General features: G+C 53.9%; 2 protein-coding genes across 18 annotated transcripts in view; one reads left to right on the top strand and one right to left on the bottom strand.

Annotated features, from left to right (window-relative positions):
* The window catches only part of SCRIB (scribble planar cell polarity protein), a gene marked incomplete at its 5' end in the record, with an annotated part of 95,929 nt that extends 83,686 nt beyond the window's left edge, over window positions 1–12,243 (bottom strand). For all 17 annotated transcript variants that reach the window (XM_083865616.1, XM_083865629.1, XM_083865618.1 and 14 more), the window contains one exon: window positions 12,082–12,243. In XM_083865616.1, the coding sequence (XP_083721742.1) occupies window positions 12,082–12,243 (162 nt within the window). The remainder of the gene's footprint in view (window positions 1–12,081) is intronic.
* Window positions 12,244–12,328: 85 nt separating this feature from the next.
* LOC310910430 (NAD(P)(+)--arginine ADP-ribosyltransferase 2-like) lies at window positions 12,329–17,468 on the top strand (the record flags this gene model as incomplete). Its single annotated transcript, XM_083863115.1, has 4 exons — window positions 12,329–12,450; window positions 16,215–16,623; window positions 16,667–17,045; window positions 17,389–17,468. 4 exons carry the CDS (start codon window positions 12,329–12,331, stop codon window positions 17,466–17,468), a joined length of 990 nt encoding a protein of 329 aa, XP_083719241.1.
* Between the last annotated feature and the right edge of the window lie 9,343 nt (window positions 17,469–26,811).

Here is a 26,811-nt window from a genome sequence, read left to right as displayed (position 1 = left end):
GGAAGGGCTGAGGTTGGAAGGGACCTGTTAAGACCAGGTAGTCCAACATTTCAGAAAAAGGTCAGCTACAGCACATTATCCAGGGCAGGATGTGCACACACAGCAATGTATCGTGACACACACACAGCAGTCACACATATGTATACACACAGCAGAGTCACAGGTGACACGTATACACACAATAGAACCTCAAAGGCCCTTCTAAGCCCATTCTCTGTCTTTAAGGAACCATCTGGAGCAGGTTCTGTCCCCTCTCTGCCATGACCAAGCCTTCAAGTTGTGTTTCTCCAGCTGATGTGTCATGTCTGTGTTGATGTCTATGAAGCTTCCAGCAATAGTGCTGAGGCTGCAGCAGAGCCCCAGGACATGAACAAAGGGCTGCTGGAGCTGTTAGGTGATCTAAGAGAACCACAGTGTCCAGTGATGTCAGGAATTCAGACACCACCCCCGTGTCTCCCTCCTGCCGCAGTGTGATGCTTGGTCCACCCCCTGCTCACTTATTCAGTCAGACCAAGAGGTGGAAAATGAAAAAAAAGGAAAAAAGGACAATGGATAAAAGGCTCAGAGCAAACCCTCTGAGCCACCATTCAGCTATGCCGTTTCCCAGAAACTGCAAAATCCCAAGGGCAGGCCTGGAAAGCCACCCATTCTCCAGGCAGGATTAGGGACAGAGGCAGCCTGGCTCAGGGGCTGATGGTTCTGGGGCATCCCCGTGCTGGGACAGTGGGCTGGTGGAGTTGGTCCTGCTGCTCAGGCAGGAGGGGAAAATGGGCTGCAGTCCTGGGACAGTCTGGGCAGACTGATGGTGCATGGCAGGCTCAGGGACACAGATCCACTGAGCTCCCCTCATAAACTGCTGGTGTCTGTGACCTGCAGCCACCATGGAGCCCTGTGCCCATCCACTGTGCACCCAAGGGCAACACAACCCCTGTGTGCCACAGCTCCCGTCCCACCTGCAGGAGATGCAAACTCACTGCCAAGGAAAGAGAGGAAGTGTTTGGGTGCTGAGCCTGGGGACCTGGAGAACACCAACTGTGTCTGCATGCAGAGTGATCCCCACTCCCAGGTCAGCATCATGATTCTTTCCCAAACCTTTGTTCTTCTGAGGCTATAAAAAAAAAAGGGTTCTGGCCTACCCAGGGCTAAGCTCCAGCTCTTTCCTTCACCTGATGCCTAATCTCATCATGCCATGGGAACGGAACCAGGACATGGGGGAGTCTTTGTTCCCCAGCATTACCTCGTGCTCTCCTTGGAGGGCGAGTCCTCATGTTCCCACCTGTACCTGCAGGAGACAGGAGGACAGACAGACACCTGGGCTCCTCTACCAGTTTCTGTGGAGAAGGAGCCTTGCTGTCCTCAGCACAGACAGTTCATGGAGCTGCCCTGGCCCCAGGACCCCTCCTGCTAACAACAGACAGAAGAGGGTGGCTGCCCAATGCCACCACAGGCTGTGGGGACATTCTGCCCCTCAGCCAAACAGGCTTTAGGCAGCTTCTAGAGCAACACCTCAGAATCTCTCTCGGTGACAAACAGCAGCACTGCTGGAGGGGAGCAGGACACGTCAGGGGAAGAGGAGTCAGGCACCAGCTTAGCCACAGAGCCACAACAATCTCACACTCAGGCCAGTGGCTCTGAAACCACGTGATGACAATTTATATCAGCAATGGGGTCTACATCACAAACATCATCTTGGCTCTGCAATGGGACAGACTCTCTCCTTTTGCAGCCAAAACCACCGTGGTGTTCCCATTTCTGCTGCCCAAAGAGCAGGGCTCAGACACTTCCTCTTCCTCAAAAACAACCTGTGACAACCCAGGCTGCCCCAAGACACTAGCCCTGAGCCAGCAGTGCTGGTAGAAGGTGATTTTCTTCAGGGACCAAGCACCCCAGCAGTGCCTGCTGTGTGATGATTCCTCCAACACGAGCTAAGGGGCTCCAAGGCAGAGTTTTGCCAACCTTTCCAACCCTGGAAATGCCCATGCTAAGGTCCTCCTCAGTCTCCTCATCTCTCATTTCTCTTCAGAGAATTTCAAGTCCACCTGTCCAGTCCTGCTAGAACAGTCTCTGCCTCCAGTAGGACAGCAAATATTTAATTAAAGGCAGGATCAGACTGTGCAGCAGGAAAATAATTACAATTCTCCTTGTGATTCATGAGCAAGAGGGCCTGCTTCCCATACCACCATGGGCTGGGCTCCTAGATGAGTTCTGTGTTTGTCTTCAGGCAGGATGAATGCATGGGACCCTGCACTGCAGGTAGGAGGTGTCTGTCGATCCATCAGCAGTACAACACAGCAGCTCCACAAATGCTGGCAGCAAAACCAGCTCATGTACTTGAGCCTTGTGCTTCATTGCCATTTCCTGGTTAAACATGGGCTTGACATCTTTAGACCTGCCCCTGGAGGAAGCAGAGACTGCTGCATGCTCCACAGCCGGGCACTGGGACAGGTATCTGCCCTGGTGTCTCAGACACCTACAGGGAGGTGAAATGTGAAGAGACCTGGGGCCCCTCCTCTCACAGGTGTGCTGAGTGATCTGCAACACCTGCGCCAGTGGCATTGTCTCTGAGGAAATCCAGCCTGGGACAGAGGCAGGAGCCAGCAACTGCAAAGCAAAGCACCCAGGAGATGATCAGCTCTAAGGTTAAACATGGCATTTCCAAGTCACTGTGCTCAAAGCCAGCATGGCACAGGTAAGGCCACAGAACCAGAAAGACCTGTACCCCATGGCTGGGCAGCACAGGCTGGATGCCAGCTCCAGAGGCTGCACAGCTCCCTCAGCAGAGCAGGACTCACTTCCAGCACAGCCCAGTGCCCCCAGGCAACACCAGCCCAGCAAACCCAAGAGACACCTTTCCCTACAGAGAGAAACCACGAAGGCAATGGTGATTCCCAGAACAGCTGAATTCAAGAATAATCACTGAATCTGGTGAGGATAACTGAGTTAATAAGCTAACCCACTACTGAGAGGTGGGAACATCTGTTTGGAGCTCCAGCAGAGTGGCCACTACTGAGCCCCAAGGACAACCCTGGTGCCACAGAGAGGGCACCACAGGCACCATCCAGGTGCCAGTTACCCGGGGACTTGGTGTGACCCACCTCAGCAGGAATAGGCGAGTGGGAAGGCGTCGGTTTATGGGATCAATGTATATTTAAAACTAGACCTTGTCTTGACCGGGTACACACAGTTTGGAAGAGATATCCCCCCTTGTGTCCCATCTAGAAATAAAACATATCTGCTTTACAATTTTCTAATTGTGAAGTCCTTATTCTACGCCTCAGGGACAACACCTCAGGCAGTGCATACAGACTACCTGGCCCCCAACACCAGATCTTCCCACCTGTCTCCCACTCCACAAGTGTTTCCTTCTCCACTCCTCACAGTATTTGACAGATCCTGAACTAGCTCCAGGCTAGAGAACTCCTCTGGCTGCAGGCACGCAGTCACCAGCACCTGAAAGGTGGCAATTCAGACAAGTCGCAAAGAGACTTGGCTGAGATGCCAGCCACAATCAGGCCTGGGGAGAGAGGAGAGGCAGAGGCAGAGGAGAGGAGAGGCAGAGGCACTGAACAGGAGTGGCTCCACATGCTCCTGCACACACTGGAGCCAGGAGGGGACCAGCCCCAGCAGGCTGCTCCCTTCCCTGCCAGCCGGACACAGCCCTCCCCACAGAGACCAGCGGATTTCCGACTATTTAACCCCGTATCAGGCCCTGAGGAATGCACTGCAAATATATAAAAGTACTTAAGTGTTGGGAATACATTCCAGCAAAGACAAAGCAGCTGTCTCCGAGCCAAAGGCTCAGCAGCTGCTGCTTCTCAGGCACTGAAGCAGGACTGAGGAATGCTATCCCCTTCAGAGGGGCCAGGGCAGCAGCTGCCCCAGCACACAGCTAGGACACAGCCAGGAGCAGGGAGGAATCTCTGCTCCAGGTGAAACAACAAACCAACCCAGGCTGCCAGAAAGGCAATCCCGAGCCAGAATTAAATCAGGACACCACAATTAGCATCCCACTGCGGTAAAGGTGTGGGAAGTGATCAATGCTCTCACACTGATCATGGACACGAGGCAGCAGCAGACCATGGCTGTGTGAAGAGAGGGGCCCTGACCACAATCCCAGCACTCACAGCCTCCACCTGGTCTGTGCAGTGGGATGGGGCAAGTCGGAAGGACCAGAACTCCCTGTGGCAGGCACAGGGCATTCAGGGGCATTTTCCACTGCAATACTGGAACATATTAAATAATGACAGCACTTAGTGCTGTGGTTTAGTTGACAAAATGGTGTTCAGCCAAAGGTAGGACTCAAAGGTCTTTTCCAACCTCAATGATTCTGTGACTCAACTACAAAAGCATTAATCTGGAGAGACACGTGAGATCATTTCACAGGAGAGCACCCTGGGCACGGGTGAAGCAGCCAAACCAAGCACACCTCAGGTACTACCCAAGGACCTCTGCCCCTTTCTGATTTGCCTTAGCATTTGAGTCTTCCCAGTGAGGCCCCTCCCTGGCACAGCAGCACCTCAGGAATTACCTCCTCCCATTCAGCCAAGGGACACTGCCTACCTCTAAACCATCCTCTCAGCAAAGAAGGGTCAACTTGCAATTACAAAAAGTAATCGACTGATCTGTAATGCCACAGCTATTAGCAAAGGGAAAAATGCCAGAAGTTGTATTATACAATAACCTGTTGCAATTGTTTCCAATCAGATTGTGTTTTCCTGAGGCAGAAATCATAAGCAGGTCTATCAAACAGGTACATCTCCAGCACAGTCAGGCACCATAAAACAACCAAAAAAATCCAAAAATCGGGTCTCACCCTGAAACTAGGAATCCAAGACAAGGTAATGAGACCAAGCCAAATAACTGATGCACAGTGAGGGACTCGGGGGCAGCCTGTACCCTTGGGGTGCAGAAAAGCACATCTGGGGGACTGGAAAAGTCTTGGAGAAGAGTTAAGTGTCCCTGTGCAGGAAGACACAGACCCAAACATCTCCTCTGAGCAGGAAGAGGATGAGGAAGAAGGTGCTGGAGCAGCTCCCAGGGGAACAGCTCAGACGCACACCAGTAAATGCCCTGAACCAGGAATGGAACAAGGAGTCAGAGCCCACAGAAGTGCTGTGATGCCACATCCCCCTGCTCAGCACACAGCACCCCTTCCATCCACACACTCCCACCACTGCCTCAGGCAAGCTCCTGCCAGGAAGATGGCAAAACAGGGCTCCAAAATGCAGGAAAACACACAGAACAGGTCAGAGGAGCCCTGAAGAGGTTAACGCAGCCCTGCCTCTACCTTCAGCCATCAATGAACTAATCCTTCCTGGCAGATTCTCAGCAGCAGTCACAGGGAACCAGAGACACCTAAGATGAGCAGGCAGAGCCCTTGCAATGCCTCATTCAGGCTTCAGAGACAGTACTGGGAACAGCAGCAAGGGCTGGGGACCTGACACAGGCAACGAGCACCCAGCAACAGCAGGAACCCCAAAGGGAAACCTGAACCAAGCTGGCAGCGATGCACCCACAGACAGAGCAGGGGTTAAATCACCCAACACAGGCATACAGAGGGGTTTTTAACAACCTGGGAAGAGCAGGTGCTTCCACCAGTGACCTCCCTGCAGGTACCAAACCAGTGCCAAGGAAGGTCTGCTGAGAGGCAGAGCCATTCCAACCATAGCCACCTGAATTTTCATGAACTTTTTACTCCACTAAACCTCTCAACTGCCCAGCAGCCCCTGCACCTCCTATTCCACACACCTGAACCTCCTCCAGGACCCGAGCTGGTGGGGAGACACAGGCTGGGGAGCACACCCACAGCTGTCCCACACAGAGCTGAACACACCTTGGAGCTCTGGGAACTGAAACGGAATATTAACAGTCACTTCCCTTCCACAGACCTCAAGTGTAAAATCCACCTGTGCACCTCTTTCCTGTTCCCGGTTTGTATAGCCAAGAATTGTACATCCAAGAGTTTTAGCAGCTCTTTTCTCCATGGCTGAGCTTGTAGCTGGCTGCTGCCAACCCAGCACAGATCCCACACCTCTGCTGTCACCAGGAGAGGATGCAGGGGAGACAAGCCTGCAGTTATTCTAACTTCTGGACAGCAGCAATCTAGAATATATGGTTTTGGAGAGACCAACACACATCCAGCTGTCCCACTAACCCACAGGGCTCCTGAGCTCCTGCAAAGCATGGAGAGCCATGCCAGCTCTGCACACAAGTCTCACAACCAGCAAGTGAAACCAGTTTGTTGGCTGGTTTTGTTAAACAAATACAGCTGCAGCTTTGACACAGCCTGGGCTAGAAAGAACCACATCCAAAGCAAGAGGAGGTGCCCACTGCACATCAAGCCTTGGCAGGCTCCAAGGCTGGCTCCACACAGTGAGCCATGGAGGATTCCCAGCTTCTTGACTTTCTCAGGGAAGGGCTATTAGTTAGAGAGATTAAAAGGAGAAGCTTTACTCTTCCATGGAAGTAAATAAACCCCAAGATTCTCCTTACAGCCCTCAGATGCCAGGAAATTAGAAGCTGCTCTTAATTAGCTTTGTGAGGCCCCATTTTGCTTTGGGAAAGTGACAACCACAACCTCAAGCTTCACCTGGGGGCAGTGGGATCCTGGCTCTGGACACAGGACAGGGACACTCTCACCCCAGGCCATGGCAGCCAGAGAGGAGAGAGAGCTGCTGAAACCCAGCCAGCTTCAAAGGGCCTTGCCATGATGCAAACAGCAACAAGCCCAAACGGGGAAGGACCTGCCTTGGACACAAATGGGCTCCTCTCCCCAGTGTCTGTCTCCCACAGGTTCCAGTGGAGTGGGTATCAGCTCACTGGGCAGTGAGAAGAGTGTTTTCTGCACGAGGCTCAGTTTATCATGGGAGCTGTAGTGAGGAAAAAGCAAAGCAGAAGAGCTGCAGCCCCTACATTAGAAATGCCTGGGGCTTCACTCTTCACCACCACCACCACTAAAACCCTTGGGACCACAGCAAGCCCTTGGGTTTCCTCTCTGCACAGCCCACAGCCTCCCCACAGCCTCAGACACTTGCAGCCCAGTACTCCTGCAGTAGGTGTCCAGCAGCCTGGCCCTGTGCACACTCATGCTGACACACCAGAGCTCTGAGGTCTCCTCCCTCTGCACAGACTTGTTCAGGATTTCAGTTCCCACTCAGCTCCACCCTCTTGTCCTCCTACACCAGGTCCTACCAGCTCTGCTCCACCCAGGTTTGCTCCAGCCTCCCTTTTGCCTCCCCACACCCCAAAGTGGAGCACTCCTCCAAAAACACACCAAGAGTCTCTGAATTCTTCTGAGTTGTGACCAGGACCGTCTGCCTTCTCCAAGTGCTCCAAATTCCACACTGTGTCCATTCCTTCCTGCTGAGACCTGTGCTTCTCGAGTGGTCACAGAGTGGCCTGGATGACTTAGGTGTTATCCAGCTCAGACAGAGTGATTTTACCCAGCTGTACTTCCAAAACCCTCACCACCAAAGCAGGACCTGCTCTCCACCCTGCTCGTGCAGGTATCCTGCAGCTACCACTCTCTGCAAGATAGGTACAGCAGAAATCAGCATGGAGGAAGTAATTTCCACCTCTGGAATTCAGACACCCTCCTGGAAAGGACAGGCAACTTATCAAAGGGAATGGATCATTTTCCATTCAATCATGTGGTATCACCCTGGCAGCAAATCCCTGCAATGGGGCGGCAGATGCTCCCACACAGATTTAATCTATCCCTTCAAACTGCCCAAGCAGAGCCACCCTACGGGGAAATTTAGGCTCAAAACAGGCAAGTTTCCACAAGGGACAGGTGACAAAGAAGCAAGAGCAGACAGAAGAGGACCCAGCACTGCAGGATGGAGAGAAACCCATGTTGACTTCTGCAGCTGGGAGAGGAGAAGCGAGGAAAGCACAGCAGTGTCACTCAGCAATCCCAGGAGATGGGCAGAGCATCCCATCGGATCCAGAGCAGAGCAGCAGCACAAAGGGCACTGGAAATTCTGCAGAGGAAAATGGTGCCACAGAAAGAGCAAGAGATCCCGTGTTTCTGGAACAGGTGAAATAAGGACACAGAAAAGCCTGTCTGAAACACCCAGCTGGTGCTAGGGAAGAAAACCCTCAGAAGAGGAACAATATAAACTCACCTATCATCAAGAGAGTTCCTTGACCTTTCCAAAAGCCACCCCTCCAATCCTTTCACCTCAAGAATCATCTCCACAGGGAAGTCTTCCCTAAAACCCCTGCTTTCCTAAAAATCATCAAACACAAACCTTCTGCCCAAGGCTGTGCACACTCTCTCATTCCCACTTTTCTGACAGACCTTCACAGGCACATCTCTGTGTCCTTCAGACCTTCTCCCACAGAACAGGCACGTGCAGCCCTGTTCTGGGAAACAAGCACAGTCCACAGGTGCCCTTTCTCCACCTCCTCCCATGGTAAGCACAAACCCTCCTCCCAGGATCTCCTTCCCAAAAAAGCTTTGTTTCCATGAAGAGCTCTTCAGCTGGAATACATCCCCCTGACCTAACCAAAGAGCTTTCCCATCACCATCTTTCAGGGACAGTGTGTGCCTAAACCCAGTGTTCCCACCTTCCCTCTTCCTGGTGGAATGGCAGTTCAGTTTCAATTTTCATCACCATATTCACCTCACACTACACAGATTCCTACTCCTGCCTTAGGTATCTGTCCCTACCAACAGGAATATCCTCAAAAACTGCCCTTCCTGCTGTGACCTGTGTGCCTGGAACCAAACTCACCTTGGCACAGCTCAGGGAAGCACTGTGAACACAAACCTTCAAGACACACGTTGGGTCAAACCTAAGGTGGATCAAACTTGCTTCCTTGTTCCACCAACTGCAGATCTCCTCCTCCTCTTTCTCCTCCTCACATGCCTCTGGACCAACCATGGCACAGCCACAGGGAACTCAGAGGGGCTGGGAAGGGGAGGGACAGTGGGGTGTAATTCTGCTTTCTCTGCCCAACATCAGGTGTCTCCAAAGCTCAGCACCTCTGGCACTCCCAAACTCCCTGGCTGTTCTCAGGAGCAGCAGTTTGGGGTTCTGGCATCCCCAAACTCCCTGGCTGTTCTCATGAGCAGCAATTTGGGGCTCTGGCACCCCCAAATGCCCTGGCTGTTCTCAGGAGCACTCAGGGCTGCTCTGCTTGCCTCCCTTCTTGTCCACAGCTGCAGGCACCTGATGTTCACCTACCTGCCTTGTGAGGGCATTTAGGTTTGGCTGGGGGTGGGCTGACACCTGGCCACAGAAAGCCCTGGGCAGCTCCAGACAGGAGATGGGAAGGAAGAGTATGAGTACAGCAAGTCCAAAGCCAAACTCCCTCCAAGCCTCCCCCAAGACACACAGTGTAAACACACAATGGTGTCTCTGCACATCCTCATTTTTGGTTGTTTTCTCCTTTGTGAACTGCTCCACTTCTCTCCTGAGCTCGTGTTAACTCACAGCATTGTAATGTCATGTGCCAGGTGGTTCCACAGCCCAGTTCAATGACATTTTACATGGAAAATTCTTTCATTTGCTGTGAACTGAGCCCTTTTTGCTTTAACTCAAGGCTCTCCTGCAAGCAGCAGCAGTGGTCAGTTGCTCCCTGTCCATTCCTTGGGGCATTATTTACACTCCAGGCCTCCGCCATCAGATGGGAATGGCTCCATGTTTCACTGCCTTTCCCAGACAGATGGAGACATCCTGAAAGCATTCACCTCCCTTGTGCAAAAGCTCTCATACACTGGGTCTGGTCACGCTCTTTGCTGCTCCCCATTCTCTGTCCCTCTTCTGGTTTACTCTGTCTCCTGAGACCAGGATCCACTATTCTGTTCAATTTGTTCTTCTAATAATTCTTCTCCAGAAGACTCCGCAAGGGGAACTCAAAGACCAGAGAGGAGCCTGTGAGCCCAGGACAGGTGATGGCAAGAACTCTGATGCTCCAAGCTGAACAGATGCCACAGCTCCTTGAAACAGAAGCTCTTGAGATGACTCAGGAAGGCACTGAGGGCACACACACAGCACCTGCCATCACAGGCAGGATTATATCCACACAATCACAGATTAAATAAAAAGTCAGTACAAAATCTCCATTTATAATCCAAAAGATGCTCTTCCAAGCTCACAAACCCCAGTCTGTCCCAGTTCCAAGGGGTTCAGTGCAGCACCAGGCCGGGCTGTGGCTGCTCAGCAGGATACACAAAGCTGAGAGCACAGGGACCAGCAGGTTCCCTGCAGGTGTGTTGCAACCACCCTCCTCTGCAGATGGGATTTACACCCATTCCCACGTCCCAGCCTGCCCATAACACACATTTTCCAGTAGTTTGGGAAGTACAAGATGCTGTGCTACTGAGAGAAGAGTCGAGAGTATCACACTGCTGTCTCCATACCTGAACAACCTCACAGCTGAATCCCACAGGCAGCCCAGCTCACTGGGGTTCAGGAAGAGACAAGCAAGAAAGACAAACAGAACTCAAAAATACAAGAGCAAGAATTGCTGCTTCCAGATAAGAGAATCTGTTCAGGTGCAGATGTGCCAACTGTATGTTTTAACAAACTGAACCAAACTACTTTGGCCTGAATCAAAACCTAGTTTGTAAGGGGTTTTTAATCTAGATTTGAAAACAAATTCCATAACATGTCAGTATTCCATAAAAGCCTTGAAAGCTAACGACCTACTTCTCGGTTTTTTTAATAAACATGGAACTCAGGCTATATTCCCTGAAGACCATCTCTCCAAATACACAGCAGTCAAACACCTTCTCCCTCTGGCACAGGCACGACTTAAATAACTTTTAAAAAATCACACCATTTCCAAAGGGGACATGCAATAAAACTTCCTCTGGAGTATCCCACAGCCCAGCACTGCCTTAAGGCCTTTTCCTTCCCAAGAAGTAGGTTCAAATTCCCACCTGCACCAATCCTGTGTACCCAATTACCAGGCAGAATGGGTACATCGTGGCTTGGGTTCCTGCTGGATGGCACTTCAGGGCCCAAACATGAGACCTCACCCTATCCCAACGCCCTGCCCTGCAAAAACAAACCCTTGGGAGTCACGAGATGCTGGGCCAAGCTGGCAGTGGAGCAGATCTCCAGCTCTTTGCTTCTGCAGTGATCACTGTGGCATGAACAGGACACGGAGGGCTTATCCTGGTGTTGTTCCCTGTGTGCAGAGCTCAACACAGGCTGAACACAATGGTAACAGAAGCTGCAAGTGCAGGCTGGAGCCCCAGATCATGGAATGATTGGGGATGGAAAGGATCTTGAAGATCATCCAGTCTCAACCCCCCGCCGTGGGCAGGGACACCTTCCACTATCTCAAGCTGCTCCAAGCCCTGTCCAACCTGGCCTTGGGTACTTTAAGGGATGGGTTAGCCACAGCTTCTCTGGGCACCCTGTGCCAGGGCCCCATCACCCTTCGGGAAATAATTTTTTCCTAATAACCCCTTTAACCCTGCCCTGTGGGAGTGGGGCACCATTCCCCCTTGTCCCATTCCTCCCGGCCCTTGTCGCAACTCCCTGTCCATCTCTCCTGGAGCTCCTTTAGGCACTGCAAGGGGCTCTAAGGTTCCCCCAGAGCTTCTTTTCTTGAGGCCAAACACTCCCAGCTCTCCCAGCCTGTCCTCATGGCAGAGATGCTCCAGCTCCCTGAGCATCCCTGTAGCCCTATGATCATAACTATAAAACAGCTCTATCGCTTTTAATTAACCTCCTCGACACTTTCTGCAGTTTACTGACCAAACCAGAGGTGTTTTGGTTTTTTTTTTTAATTCACGCTGCGCTTTGCCCGGCAGTGACTGTCACAGGACTGATGACTCGGGTAAAGCGATCTCCCCCGCGGGTAGGGGACCCCTTTCCCCCGCTAATCAACAGCCAGACACCGCTCACAGCGGAGGGGCTCCTGCTCAGCCGGGGCTGCCACTCGCCTCGCCGCGGCGGTGGCAGGGAGCTCCGCGGGCAGGGCGCGGGGCTGAGCCCAGGCTCGGCGGGACGGCGCAGGCCGGGGCAGCGCTCGGGCAGCCCCCGCGGGCCGGAGCGGCCCCGGTCGGGCCGAGCCGAGCTCCGGGAGCCGGAGGGGCGGCGGTGCCGGCGCGGGGCTCACCTTGGGCAGCTCGCGGAGCTGGTTGGCGTCCAGCAGCAGCTCTTCGAGCGAGCGGCTGTAGCGGTAGATCTCCTCGGGCACGGCCTGCAAGGAGCAGTGCCGCCGGTCCAGCGCCTCCACGTGCCGGTTGCAGCGCCAGAGCGGCGGCATGCAGCGCAGCATCGCGCCGGGCCGGGCCGCGCCGGGCCTGGCCGAGCCGCCCGGGATCACCCGGGACAGGACGGGCCGGGCCTGCGGGAGCGCCCGGATGTGCGGGGGCCGGGCCGGGCTGCGCCGAGCGGCGGCCGCGCTCCCGCTGCGGCAGCGCCCCCGCTCCGCTCCCTCCGCCCTGGCCTGGAGCCGCTCCCGGGGCCGCGCCGCCCTCCGCGGGTGCGCCTGGGGAACGGAGTTCCTGGGAAACGGAGTTCCCTGGGAAATGGGATCCCTGGGAAATGGAGTCCGCCCCGCCCCGGCACCGGCAGCCAGCAGCGCCCGCGATGGAGCCGGGGACTGCAGGAACCGGCGCTGCCGCGGAGAAACAATGGGCAGCCGCCTCCGCCCCTTCTCCCGGCACGGGGCACTCACTACACAGGGATTAAAGCCCACATGGGTCCATTCTGGAATACGGTGCCCAGGTGCTGCTTCGTGACAAAAGCCAAAATGCAAAGGGAATCGTTTCCTCTGAGCTGTCCCAGGACACCGCAGTCCTCCTCCCTGTTCTATCCCCTGGTGCTTTAAGTTTCCTGTTTGCCTTGTCACTCTTTATCTTTCGTGTCCAGTTTCTCCTCATTGAACTTTATCCCTGCTCAGTCTCTTATACCAGCACTATCACATGGCCCTTAGACCCATCTCCTCTCCAGACCTCTGCAAGTCTCTATTCCAGCTCCTTTTGCCTTGCACGCAGCTCTCCACCAGCTCCTGCCGTGGTTGTTTATCTCATTTATCTTTCAGAGATCAGATCCTCTTTCCTCACAGTCTGACTGCGACAACTCTTCACACCCACGCTTGTGTGACATTGAGCAGAGCCCAGTGCCCCAGGAACAGCCTGGGACACCAACCCAGGACAGGAAAGATACTGCATTCCTCAGACTGTGGGGTCAGAAATTATCCTGCAATGAACAGAAAGTGACCAGCAACTGGTGAGGGCACTGGTAAGACATTGGCAAGGGACTGGTCCTTGTGCAGGCAGGAGATGAACATTTTCCTTTCAGCTTTAGCATCAGGCAGAGACTGTTAAACTGGGAAGGGAGGAAAGAAAGAAGGAATTTATGAAGTCATCGAATCACAGAAGGGTTTGGGTGGGAAGGTACCTTAAAGCCCATCCAGGTTCATGGCCTTGTCACGGGCAGGGACACATTCCATGGGACCAGGGTGCTCCAAGCCCCATCCAACCTGGCCTTGAACACTTCCAGGGATCCAGGGGCAGCCACAGCTTCTCTGGACAACCTGTGCCAGGGCCTCCCTACTCTCACAGGGAAGGATTTCTTCTCACTATCCCATCCCTGTCCTCTGGCAGTGGAAAACCATTCCCCCTTATCCTGGCACTCCATTTTTAAGCATTTGGGTTTATTGAGCTTTCATTTGCCTCAACTGCAGTGCCTGTAACAGAGATATCCTGCTGTGTCTGGCACAGCAATCCTGTAATAGAGCAATCCTGCCACATGGAACATGAACCTGTGACTTCATACTAATTATTATTTCTGGGGCGGTACATGAGGTGATGCATCAGCTGGTGTTGTGCCCTGTCAGAAATCATCAAGGGAGCCAGGAAACATGGGTGTGGTGGCAGGTGGTGTGAGACAGACAATGAATTGGCCATCAGGAATTAGAAAGATGAAATTTAAATTTTCAGGCCAGCTCTGAGCATTTGTACAAGCGTAGGACTTGCAGGTGTAGGATGGTCCCAGCTCTGTTTCCAATAAATGGAGAGGCAGTACAATGGAGCAAACCCGTGGTGCTTTGAGAATGGTTTCACTGATCTACTTAAGCCTTAGCAGAAGTGCAAGATCATGGCAGGGACAAAGACAAGGATTACAATCCTGCAAAAGGCTCAGGGGTTTGACACAATGTGTGTCTCAAGGGAGAGCTTGCCCAGTCACTCTCCATTGCTTTTCACCCATCCTGGCTGCCCAGAGAGGTCCCTGATGACTGGAGATGCCACTGGGATGCCCATCCACAAGCACGGCCAGGAGGAGGATCCAGGGAACTCCAGGCCTGCCCTCGGTTCCTGGGAAGGCCATGGAACAGATCATCTTCAGTGTCCTTACACAGCAAGTGCAGAACAACCAGGCCATCAGGCCCAGCAAGTTTGGGGCTGTGACAGGTCCTGCCTGACCAACCTGATCTCCCTCTGGGCCTGAGTGACCTCAGTGGCTGAGAGAAAGGCTGTGGATGTGTCTGCCTGGACTGGAGTAAAGCTTAGGCACCATTTCTGACAACATTCTTCTGGACAGCCTGGCTGCTCCTGGCCTGGACTGTGCATTGCTCACTGGCTGAGCCCAGCAGTGGTGAGGAATGGGCCACGTCCAGCTGGGGCCAGGCACCAGTGGGATTCCCTGGGCTCAGTTTCATGTCTGTGTCAGTGGACAAGGGCATCAGGGGCACCTCAGCCAGTTCATAGGGCTGGGTGGGAACATGAATCTGCTGGAGAGCAGGAACCTCTGCAGAGGGATCTGGAAAGGCTGAATGACCCTTCCCTGCACACATTCCAGCCCCTCAATGTCCTCCTTAGTAGTGATGGCCCCAAAACTGACCCAGGATTGGAGGTGATTAAACAGTGCCCAGCACAGGCCTGAGTAGGGCCTGTGGCTACACTCTGGCTGATACCAGCCAGGTGCCATTGGCCTCTTCCCCACCTGGGCACACCTGGGCTCCTCTTCAGCTGCTGTCACCAGCACCCCCAGGTCCCTTTCCAGCCACCCAGCTGCTCTGTCCTAAGCCCAGGTCACTGCAGGGGCTGTGGTGACACTAGGGCAGGACCCAGAACCTCATTGAACCTCATCTCGTAGGCCTTGGCCCATCAGTCTGGCCTGTCCTGATCCTGTTTAGGCTCTGCAGAGTCTAAACTCAAGTTAATCAATAATTGTTGAGAGCTTAAAAAGCTTCTGCTGCTGAGCTGAGCCTAGGGAGCTCCCGGGGGATCCCCAGGTCCTGCCCCAGCCCCTCCTGGGCTGTTTCCCCTCCATCTCTCCCTCCTGGGCCCCACAGTGGGACCTTTGCTTGCCCTGGTGTTGGGTTAGGGTTGGGGTTAGGGTTAGGTGACTAAGCTGGATCTCCTGTTCCCCTGGCAGTCCTCCCAGCACTGGGGTCACGGTGGGACCCAGGCAGGTGCCCATGACACCCCTGAGCTTTGGTGCTGCTGAGCAGGGCTGGCAACACACCAGCACCGGGTCCCCAATATTCCATCCCCCATCTATTGTCCCAGGGCCTTGAGAGGTGACACAGCCAGGACAGCTGACCCTAGGGATAGCCCAGGCCACATGACCTTGGCTGAGATAGAAAAGCTCAGGAGGAGAAAGGAGGGAACATTTGTTATTTACAATATTTGCCGTCCAAAGAAACAGCTCCAAATGGTGGAGGCCTGCTTTGTAGGAAGTGGCCAGACTGTGCCTGCTCATGGGAAGCAGAGAATAAAATCTTACTTTTTTCTCTTTGCTCATATAACCTTTTGGTTTTGCTTATGTTTTTACTGATTTATTTCAACCCTCCACATCTGGGTGGGGGCTGAGAGGATTTATCAGGGGGTTCCTGCCCATCCCTGGGGCTGGAGAGGATGGCTTCTCCGAGTCCTGTGGGGAGGACAGTAAAATTGCCCAGGAGCAGGGAGAATGTCTGGACACAAGCCCAGCCATCCCAGCTGTTAAAAGCTGGAGGAACCAGGAGCACAGGGAGGGCCTGAGAGCAGCACCCAGACCTCACACCTACCACAGGGCACAGGTTACACTTTGGGTCGGGGTCCTGGCAATGACACCGTGGAGCAGTGGGGACCAGGCCAGGGTGCTGGGTGTGGGGTGACAGTGGCCCATGGGACCAGGGCCAGGCTCAGGCAGTGCTGGGACAGGGCCAGGGGGCTCCTGGCCTGACATGCAGCCGGGGTGCCCTCCTCTCCCTGGATTGTCCGCTCTCCCCATTCCCACCTCCTCATCCCCTCACAGAGCAACCAGCCACATCCTCCCAAGTCCCTCCAATGCCCGGGGGGGCCCTGCGGAGTCTCTGCCCACCATGGAGCTCCTGTCACTGGTGCTGGTGCTGCTGGCCGGGGCCCTGGCCACCAGCATCCACCTGTGCTGGCGGGAACACGGCGGTGCCAACAACACTGTACTGAACATGGTCCCCAACTCCTTTGATGACCAGTATCTGAGCTGCCTCTTCAGAATGATGAGGGCACTGCCAGCGCTCAACCGCACTGAGTTTGTCCCCCGTGGTGACTTTGCCGAGGCCTGGAGCAAGGCCGTGGCCCTGTGGGACAGCCGGCCCTACCTGGGGCCACCGCTGCAGCTGGAGCAGGCCACGGCCCTCCTGGCCTACACCATGGAGGAGGGCCTGTACCCCGAGTTCAACAGGGCCACGCGCGTGGCGGGAATACCTGCGCTCCTTCCGCTTCAAGGTGCTGCATTTCCTGCTGACCGAGGCCCTGAAGGACCTGCGGAGCACCTGGAGCCAGCCCCGCTGCCTGCACGTGTACCGGGGCGTCACGGTCTGCTTTGTCACCAGCCTCGGGCAGATCATCTGCTTCGGCCAGTTCGCCTCCACCTCCCTGCTGAAAAACATCAGCTTGTCCTACGGCACCAGCACTGTCTTTGAGGTGGAAACCTGCTATGGGGCTGACATCCGGCACTTCTCTGCCTACCCCGAGGAGGAGGAGGTCCTCATCCCACCCTTTGAGACCTTCAAGGTCACCAACGTCACCCACGAAGGGAACGAGACCTACATCCACCTCCGCTCCCATGGTGTGCACAGCAACTACAACTGCACCTGGTTCCGAGGTGATGTCCCTGAGGTGGGGACACTGCAGCTGGGGTGGCTGTGGGGGGCATGAGGGCTCCAGCTCCACTGGGACAGGAGGGTTGGTGCTGGGGAAGGTGATGGGAGTGGCAGGGCTTCAGCTGTGTGGCATTGCTCAGCTCCAGCTGCTGTCCTGGGATGGCATGGCTTGGCACAGGAGAGGATGGGATGGGATCCATGGGATGAGATGGGATGGGATGGGATGGTGGGCTTATTTCCTGGATGCAGCACTATTTCACACCCCAAGGTGAGGGATTTCTGGTTTTCATTCTACTTTGCACAAAGCAGGGAGCTCTTCCTGATCTCCTTCTCTGGCCTCCCCAGGCAGAGGCATCCCCAGAGAGCCCCCAGGCCTCACTGGACTCCTCCTGGCAGTGCTGGCAGCTGTCACTGGCACCCCCTGAGCCATGAGGCCACTGTGCCTAATGAAGACAAGGAGCCAGGGATGGAACCACTGGTGTCACCAGGATTGCAGAACTGGCAGGGGACACAGAGAGGCCCCCACAGGGTGGACACTGGACAAGCCCTGTGGACACTCTCCTTGAGCCATGGCTGGGGTGTCAGGGTGCAGCTTTGTGGGGTAGGAGGGAGGAGGGATTTTCTTCTCTTTTTTTTTTTTTTTTTTTTTTCCTCCCTTCTCATACCTCTTGTGAATTATTAAACTGGTTCTTACTCAATCCATGCATTTGCTTTTCATTTCTCTCCATCTGATCCTGCTCTGGATCAGGCCTGATCAGGTCTGGAGTGACAGCTCAAGGAGGAATGGTTTCCCACTCCCACAGGGCAGGGTTAGTTGGGATATTGGGAATAAATCCTTCCCTGTGAGGGTGCTGAGGCCCTGGCACAGGGTGCCCAGAGCTGTGACTGCCCCATCCCTGGCAGTGTCCAAGGCCAGGTTGGACAGGGCTTGGAGCAGCCTGGGCTAGAGGAAGGTCTCCCTGCCCATGGCATGGAGTAGAACAAGATGAGCTTTAAAGTCCCTCCAACCCAGCACCATCCCAGGATCCCATGATAATATGGAATGAGAATAAGAAATACATTTCAACTTTTTGCCTATGTTGCCTGCTTCTTCCATCCTTTTGTTTTTTCCTACCTTTCTTAGCTTTATTTCCCAGTTTTCTACCTCATGTTACAACAAAACTCTTGATTCCTGCAGATTTTTGCCACCATCTCTATGAAAGTGGGAACAGCTTCCTTTTATTCCAACATCCATCTTTCCACACATCCAGTTCCCAAAGTTTTCAAGAAACACTAAAATAATCATTAACTGTTCCAGATACACACATTCCACAAAGCCCAGTAAATCCAATGCAGCATGCTGCCCTGGGAGCTGGCATCCCAGGAAAAGCTGAAGGTTTTGGAAGCAGTCACCTTCAAAAGCTGCACAGCCTCCTTCCATCAGCCACGTGCCCAGACCAAACTTACACTGGATCCCCCTGAGGGGGATCTGGCCAGGCTGGATTGGTGGGATGGAATACATGGGCTGAGGTCAGTGGTGTGAGGGTCAGTATGGCCAGTGCTGCCTCCTGCCCTGGGGTCACAACAACCCCATGGAAGGCTCCAGGCTCGGGACAGAGCGGCTGGAAATCTGGGAAAGGATCTGGGGGTGCTGGTGGCAGAGTTTCTTTCCCAGGGATGGGATCCTGCTGCGGGGCTTCCTTGGGGATCAGATCCCCCTCTGGAACCTGACCGGGGGTAGGGTCCCGCTGCAGAGTTTGTCACTGCACCCTCCCCTTGTGACCTCACCTCCGTCTCCATGGACACAGCTCCAAACACTCCAGGATCTCCAGGACCCGGCTGGCCAGCAGCAAACCGAGAGCGGTGGGAGGACCACGGAAAACCTGAGAGCAGAGAAGGTCAGTGCCTTAAAAGACCAAATCTTGTACAATCCCAACTTTGTCCTTTTCCCACAGGGACATGGGAATTCTCTGACCCTCACATATCCCCTGCACCAAGCCCCCAAAATTCCAGCATCAGTGCGGCCTGTGCTGGGATTTTAGTGGATTTATTCTGGTTTTCATTCATCACCTGGAATTTTGCATTTTTTTCCCCCCTTAAGAATTGACATGAGTTGTATTAGGAAAGGAGATTTTTTAATAACAAATACTCACTAAAACCACCGCACTTGTCAGACTCCAGCTCTAAATGCTGCATTCCAGCATTCTACACTGGAATAAACAGTTCAGAAATGCAGCCAATCCTGAAATTAATGCTTAAAAAGTGCTTAAAAACCTGAATCCTATTAAATTAATGCTGATAAATACTTTTTTAAAAGTGAATCTCCTGAAATTGGGATATGAGATACTGGTTTGGAATGCAGCTGCCTCTTCAAACACTGGAGTCAGTGAGGGAAGAATGGGGTGGACTTGCACGTTTTCCTCCAAACTACATGCATATCCCAACACTATATGGCAAAAAAGAGAAATATTTAAAAATGTGCATTTTTGGTTTTCTCCTGAGGCAATTCAGGATGGGAAATGCAAATCCAGGTACGACACCTGCGCTTCCATCCCAAATAGTTTTGGGTCAAACATTTGAGCTGCTGGAAGAACCAGCTGGAAACACAAGGGCAGGACTGGGACAAAAATGTTCACTCTGAGCTGGTCTTTTTTTCCTTCTGTTCCAGTTTTTCAGAGTTTGATTGGGATATGGCATCCAAACCAACAAAGGGCAAGGATGGAGAGGCACCCGAAGAAACCAGTGACACGGAAGACCCTGTCCAGGAGAGGAAGCTGTACCTGCAGGAAGAATGCAGGACCCTCACACAGCACCTGGACACGTATCTGGGAAGAGCCAAGCAGCTCCTGCACGGAAACAAATGCCTGGAAAAGGAAGCCCAGGACACTCAGGAGCAGAGCCAGTCTTACCTGTCCTGCGGAGCAAAGCTCCGCCACGACCCCCCGGACATGCTCATCACCCTGAACGACCAGAACCGCCAGGATCTGGCCCAAATCCAGGCACAGCAGGAGGAGCTGATCCCACGGTACACCAGCAAGGAGCAGGAGGTGAGGAGCGCCCTGCAGGACACAGAGGCCTCGGCCTCACTCCTGGACACGGAGCTGGAGCAGCTGCAGCCCTACAAGGAGCAGAAGGTGCAGGCTGAGCAGAAGGTGAAGGCGCTGGAGAAGGAACTGCGCGTCACCAGGATACGCTGTGCTGAGGAAACCCACGCCATCAGGAGCACGTTCCAGCAGGACAAGGCTGAGTGTGAGCAGCAATTCCAGCACAGGATGCAGGAGCTCACCTGGGGAGCCGATGAGGTGGCACTCCAGGCTCTGATCCAGCACGTGGAAGAGGTGAAGGCAGAGAACAGGCTCCTGCGCCAGGAGCTGCTCGACCACCTCCAGCACTGCGAGGTGCTCAGGGACACCAAAACCCGGCTGCAGGATCAGCAGGAGCAGCTGCTCCGGGAGAACCAGTGTGCCCAGAGGGCAGCGCTGTCACACCTGCACGACAGCCGGCCCTGCTCACCCGCCAGGTCGGGCCACTGATCCCCGACCACCTCTCCGTGACCTGGAGGAACTAAATGTTGAAGGAACAAAATCCTTCTGGCAGTGGAAGCACGGAGGGCTCTGAGCTCTTGTCACAGGGATCCATAACATACATTTATTGACTCCATAAACATAACAAAATCATAACATCCATATCTATGTTCTCTTTCTGTCTCAGGGTAGTGGTGGCTGCCCTGTCCCTAGAAGGGTTCAAGGCCAGCGTTGGATGGGGTCTGGAGCAGCCTGGTCTAGGGGAAGCTGTCCCTGCCCATGGCAGTGGGGTGAGATGGGGTGGGCTTTTTAGTCCCTTCAATCCAAACCAATCCAGAATTCCATGAAATTATGGCTCTCAGTGCAAATGGCTCCTGTGAGAGAGATCTGTACCCACAACAGCAGCTCTTGGGCTCTGCAGGAGGGGAGTCCCAGGGACCATCCCCGGGAGGTCTGATGTCACTGGGCACAGGTAGGATCGAGCTGGAGCTCTGCTCCAGGCTCTGGCTGAGATCCAGGTAGGAATTGTTGGACCAACGGAGGCTTCCCTGGCCACTCCCTACACAACTGCCAGAGAAAAGCCTGGTAATCAGCTCATATTAAAAAAAAAAAAAAAAACAAAAACCCTAAAACAACATCCACAGCTGTAAACTGAAGTGATTTCAGCCACCCCTGGGTTTGGCTGCAGGTGAAGGATTCTCTGGAGCACCCACACAATTTCAGCAGCTGTGATGCTGCCATCTCCTCCCCAGGTGGGGTTTGAAAGACAGGGCACTCACGTGTGTTGGCAATCCCAGCCCTGCCATTCCTCTCCCAACAGCCATGGAAAGATCTCCCCACCAGGCAGTACACAGGAAAAATGCTGACAAAACAGGATTTTCCCTTATTCCCACCAAGCTGAACCGTTTACCTGAGATGAAGCTGATGTGAACAGAGTCTGTCCAAGCATCAGTGAGACACAGAGCAGCCTCCTTGTGCAGCTGCTTTGCTTCAGGCTGCCACTTCTTGAGTGATTTGGGCTCTTCCTGCTCATCTACCAATAGGAAGAATACTCTGATGGGATGTCCAGATGCAGGATTGCAGCTGGTGATCAATTATTCATATCAAAGAGACTTGGAAAAATGTGTTTCTGTGCTGGGAAGGGTGAGGGGAAACAGCAGTGGCAGCTACAGGACTGGAGCCAGTTTCAGGTGAATTCAGTCTCCAGTAATCACAGAATGCCTGACTAAGCTTACTCAAGCACCTGTATCCATTGGGTGTGAGACCTCCATCCCGGTTTTCCAGGGAAGCAATCCTCAGCAGAGCAGCAGGAGCCCCTGAACTCCCTTCTCCCCAAAAATGATCCAATTCCAAAGCCTGGAGCCAGTCCTGTCCACTGGGCTCTGGGTTCAATGGTTCTTCAACCTCCACTGCAGCTGCTCCTGCTCCACAACAGGACCAGAGGGAGGCCCTGCTCTGACAGAGCTGGAGTTTCAGAGCCCTCCTCCAACACAGAGCTGGAGGTTCAGACCCCTCCTCAACACAGAGACGGAGTCTGAGAGCCCTCGGCTGCAGAGCTCAGATGTGGAGGCCCATCCCCAGTAGCCTCTTGGCCTCTCCTCCCCCCAGTGCTGCTTCCTTCAGGGATGAGAAGAGCTGGACTCTGAGCACGCAGCACGGTCTGGCCTGGCAGGGAGCTTTAAAACAGATCTGGGACAGTGCCCTGCGATGGGCAGGGCCGGACTGGCCCCCGAGCCCCACACAGCCCGGCTCTGATCACGCTCCGCCCCAGCACTCATGGAAGAGGCTCCTTTGCTTAGCCTTGCATTTGTGGGATGTTTTCCCTCAACACCAGAGCCTTCTTTGACAGGTGCCCTCAGACAGAGCTGCTCAGTGCAGCTACCCCTGAAAGCTCAGGGCTGCCAAAGACAGCACCAAAGCTGCTGTAGGCACGGGATCCCCAAACCCCTACATCCCAAAAACCCCAGCTGCCATAGACCTCCCAGTATCCCCAAATCCCTGCATCCCAAAACCCCAGCTGCTGTAAATTCAGCATCTCATCATCCAAAAACCCCCTGCCTTCCAAAAACCCCTGCCTCCCAACATCCCAGCATCCCCAAATGCCTTCATCCCAAAACCCTAGCTGCTGTAGGCACAGCATTCCCAAATCCCTGCATCCTAAATTCCCAGCAGCTGTAAACACAGCATCACAGCATCCCCAAACACCTGCATCCCAAAATCCCAGCTACTTTAGACAGAGCATCCCAAAACATTTGCATCCCAGCTTCCCAGCTGCCATAGACACCCAGCATCCATAAATCCCTGCATCCCAAAATCCCAGCTGCTGTAGACACACCATCCTGCCATTCCTCACTCCATCCTGCCAGGGACACACACTGGACTCATCAGGTTGGACTATTTCATGTGTGATGAAAACCCCTGGAACTGTGTTTTGCTTGAAATTCCTTCACTGAAATAGCACCTCTGCCAAGTATTTTTCAGTGAAAACCAGGCCCTGTCAGCTGACAAATCTTTCAGTAATTTAAAATATTTAAAGCCCAGTAATTTAAAATATTTAAGAGATACAGACAAGATGATTCTACAACTCCTCAGTTCCAGCCTTTGTTACTCCAGATGCAATAAAGAATTAAAGCTCAGCAGCACAACTAAGGAATCCTTCTCATGCTTCACAAATAACCTGCATGGATTTTAAAATCTGTAGTAAATAAGGCAAATTCTAAACATTTTCCTCTCACTATTGCTTGCTCCCACACAGAGCTCCTCGCCCTGCTGAGGGCAATGATCAGCTGCACCTACAACTTGTGGAAATGTCACTGGATCATTTTAGCTTTATAATAACTCAGGAATTTCCTTCTGGCTGAAATTTTAACCACTCAGTAATGAAAAGAGACTATTTACAAAAGTAATTTACCAGTATGTGATGACATATTCCAAGATGTGAACCATTGGTTCTGCCACAAACAGTTTAAAGGTTATATATTGCCATTTAACATTTTGTGGCACATGAGAGTCTTAAGGTCACTTAGAGAACCACTAGCAAAGGCATCAGCAAAAGCAGGTTTGAAATAAAAGCAAAACCACAACAAGGTTGGTTGGCAAAACTCACTCTGCTGCCCACTCAATGGTTAAAGCAAAGAGAAAACGATCTGAAATCAATCAATTTAAACCCAAAATCACCTCAGGCTGACTCGCCCCCGAATGTAAGGGGCCGGAGGATCCCAGAGAAACATTCCCGGTGCCTTTGCTGCAGCTCCCACACATGGGGACCTGGAGAGTTTGCAGCAGGTGCTGCAGGCAGAGGTGGGGCCCAGGGCATGCACAGGTGCAGGGACAGGTTTACACCTGTGAGAAATCCCCCCGGAGCTCAGGGGAGGACTCAGGGGAGGGTCAATGCCTCTGCTCTGCTCAGGGGTGAAGGGCTGAGCCCTGAGGAGTGGACGAGCAGCCAGGCTCCAGCCTCGGTTCTCCAGGCACAGCAAAGGTGAGGCCCCACTCCCAGGGGAGTGCAGGGACAGCCCCCTGAGGGGCAGCAGAGCTCCAAAACTCTCAGGACAGCGTTCACAGGTCACAGCAGAGCTCCAAAGCTCTTGGGATGGCTCCAAAGCTCTCAGGATGGCGTTCACAGGTCACAGCAGAGTCCAAAGCTCTCAGGATGGCGTTCACAGGTCACAGCAGAGCTCCAAAGCTCTCAGGACAGCCTTCACAGATCACAGGAGAGTGGACTTTGGCCACCGTTGTTTTCCAGCCCAGATGCAGTTTGGGGTAGGAACTCCCTTTCAAAGTTTGACAGTGAAAATGTTCCACTTGGGCTGTTCTTCAAGCTAGAAAAACGAGTTCCCAAGGCTGTTTGTTAAAGGAGGAGCTTGTTATCCAGCAGGAATTCCTGGGAGCAGAGTTCCTGATACGCTCGCTCGAGAGGAGCTCGGGGCACGTGCTGCTCGTTGGGGACTGATGGCATTTCTGAGATCACAGCGCAGCCCAAGAGTTGGGGAGAGAGCCACCATCACCCATTCATTTATGTAAAAACCTGATGTTTCCCTCAGGAAACTCTTCTTTCTGTCAAATCGGGGAATTTTCCCTCTGTAGCCCTCACAACTCCTGAACTCGCCGTGGCGTTGTGGCTCGAGAATTGCCCACCAGAGGGCTGCAGCGAGCAGGGTTAAACAGCTTCACTGCGCATGCGCCGTCGCCCCTAGCTGCAGTTCCGGCTGCCGCCAGCAGGCGGCAGCACGAGCTGGAGGCGCTGCCGAGTGCCCGCCCCGCCCTATCCCGGCCCTGGGGCTCTGCAATGGTTTGGGATGGAGCCACCTTAAAGCCCGTCCGGTGCCAGCCCTGCCATGGGCAGAGACATTTTTCCAAGACCTCCAGTCTGGCCTTGAACCCTTCTAGGGACAGGGCAGCCACCACTACCCTGAGACAGAAAGAGAACATAGATATGGATGTTATGATTTTGTTATGTTTATGGAGTCAATAAATGTATGTTATGGATCCCTGTGACAAGAGCTCAGAGCCCTCCGTGCTTCCACTGCCAGAAGGATTTTGTTCCTTCAACATTTAGTTCCTCCAGGTCACGGAGAGGTGGTCGGGGATCAGTGGCCCGACCTGGCGGGTGAGCAGGGCCGGCTGTCGTGCAGGTGTGACAGCGCTGCCCTCTGGGCACACTGGTTCTCCCGGAGCAGCTGCTCCTGCTGATCCTGCAGCCGGGTTTTGGTGTCCCTGAGCACCTCGCAGTGCTGGAGGTGGTCGAGCAGCTCCTGGCGCAGGAGCCTGTTCTCTGCCTTCACCTCTTCCACGTGCTGGATCAGAGCCTGGAGTGCCACCTCATCGGCTCCCCAGGTGAGCTCCTGCATCCTGTGCTGGAATTGCTGCTCACACTCAGCCTTGTCCTGCTGGAACGTGCTCCTGATGGCGTGGGTTTCCTCAGCACAGCGTATCCTGGTGACGCGCAGTTCCTTCTCCAGCGCCTTCACCTTCTGCTCAGCCTGCACCTTCTGCTCCTTGTAGGGCTCCAGCTGCTCCAGCTCCGTGTCCAGGAGTGAGGCCGAGGCCTCTGTGTCCTGCAGGGCGCTCCTCACCTCCTGCTCCTTGCTGGTGTACCGTGGGATCAGCTCCTCCTGCTGTGCCTGGATTTGGGCCAGATCCTGGCGGTTCTGGTCGTTCAGGGTGATGAGCATGTCCGGGGGGTCGTGGCGGAGCTTTGCTCCGTAGGACAGGTAAGACTGGCTCTGCTCCTGAGTGTCCTGGGCTTCCTTTTCCAGGCATTTGTTTCCGTGCAGGAGCTGCTCGGCTCTTCCCAGATACGTGTCCAGGTGCTGTGTGAGGGTCGTGCATTCCTCCTGCAGGTACAGCTTCCTCTCCTGGACAGGGTCTTCCGTGTCACTGGTTTCTTCGGGTGCCTCTCCATCCTTGCCCCCCATTCCTTACTTGTTTTTCTCAGCAGTCACGGGGTCTTCATTCCCCTTGGATTGGGACACCATATCCCAATCAAGCTCTGGGCCCACAGGGAGCCCTGCTCTGACAGAGCTGGAGTTTCAGACCTCTCCTCAACACAGAGCTGGAGGGCTCAACACAACCCCAGCATCTCCAGACCCCAGCTGCTGTAAACATGGCACCCCCAAAGCCCAGCTGCCATAGACCCCCCAGTATCCCAAAATCCCAGCTATTGTAGGCACAGCATCCTTAAATCCCTGCATCCCAACATCCCAGCTGTGGAAACTCAGCCTTCTGGCTCTGTCCCAGGTTGAGCCGTTCCAGCCTTGGGTGCATTTCCCAGGCTCTGCTGCAGGACATCCCCAAGCTTGGCAGCAACCTCCAGAGGGAGGCTGGGCCTGGAATTCCCCGCTTGCTGCAGTTCCTTGGAGATCATTCTCCTTACATTTGGATTTCTTAAGTAAAAGGATCATTTCCTCTAGGCTCCTGCTGGATCCCAGTTCTGTGGAATTCCAAGCTCAGCTCAGTTCCTGAGGATCAGGGCTCCCTCCCAGCACCAGGAGGTGCTCTGCCAGACCAGGAGCCCCCAAAGGTGATCCTCCCCTACCCCAAGTTCCTCCTTGGCTCCATCCCAACCCCCTGGAGCCCATCCTGGAGGGAGCTCAGAGTTGGGCAGGGGCACCCACAGCACCTCTTTAGGCCCAGCTCTGCTCCTCAGAGTGCCAGCCTGAGCTGTAGAGGTGCCATTGCAGTGCCAGCCCTGTGCCAGCCTGGGCTGAGGGGGTGGCAGCCCTGTCATACACACACACAGACAGACAGACAGAGTGACACCAGC

The sequence above is a fragment of the Zosterops lateralis genome (genome assembly GCF_965231275.1).
Source record: "Zosterops lateralis genome assembly, chromosome: 1".
NCBI lineage: Eukaryota > Metazoa > Chordata > Aves > Passeriformes > Zosteropidae > Zosterops > Zosterops lateralis.
Note: the sequence above shows the minus strand (reverse complement) of the source record. Positions and strands in the feature narration are given on the sequence as shown.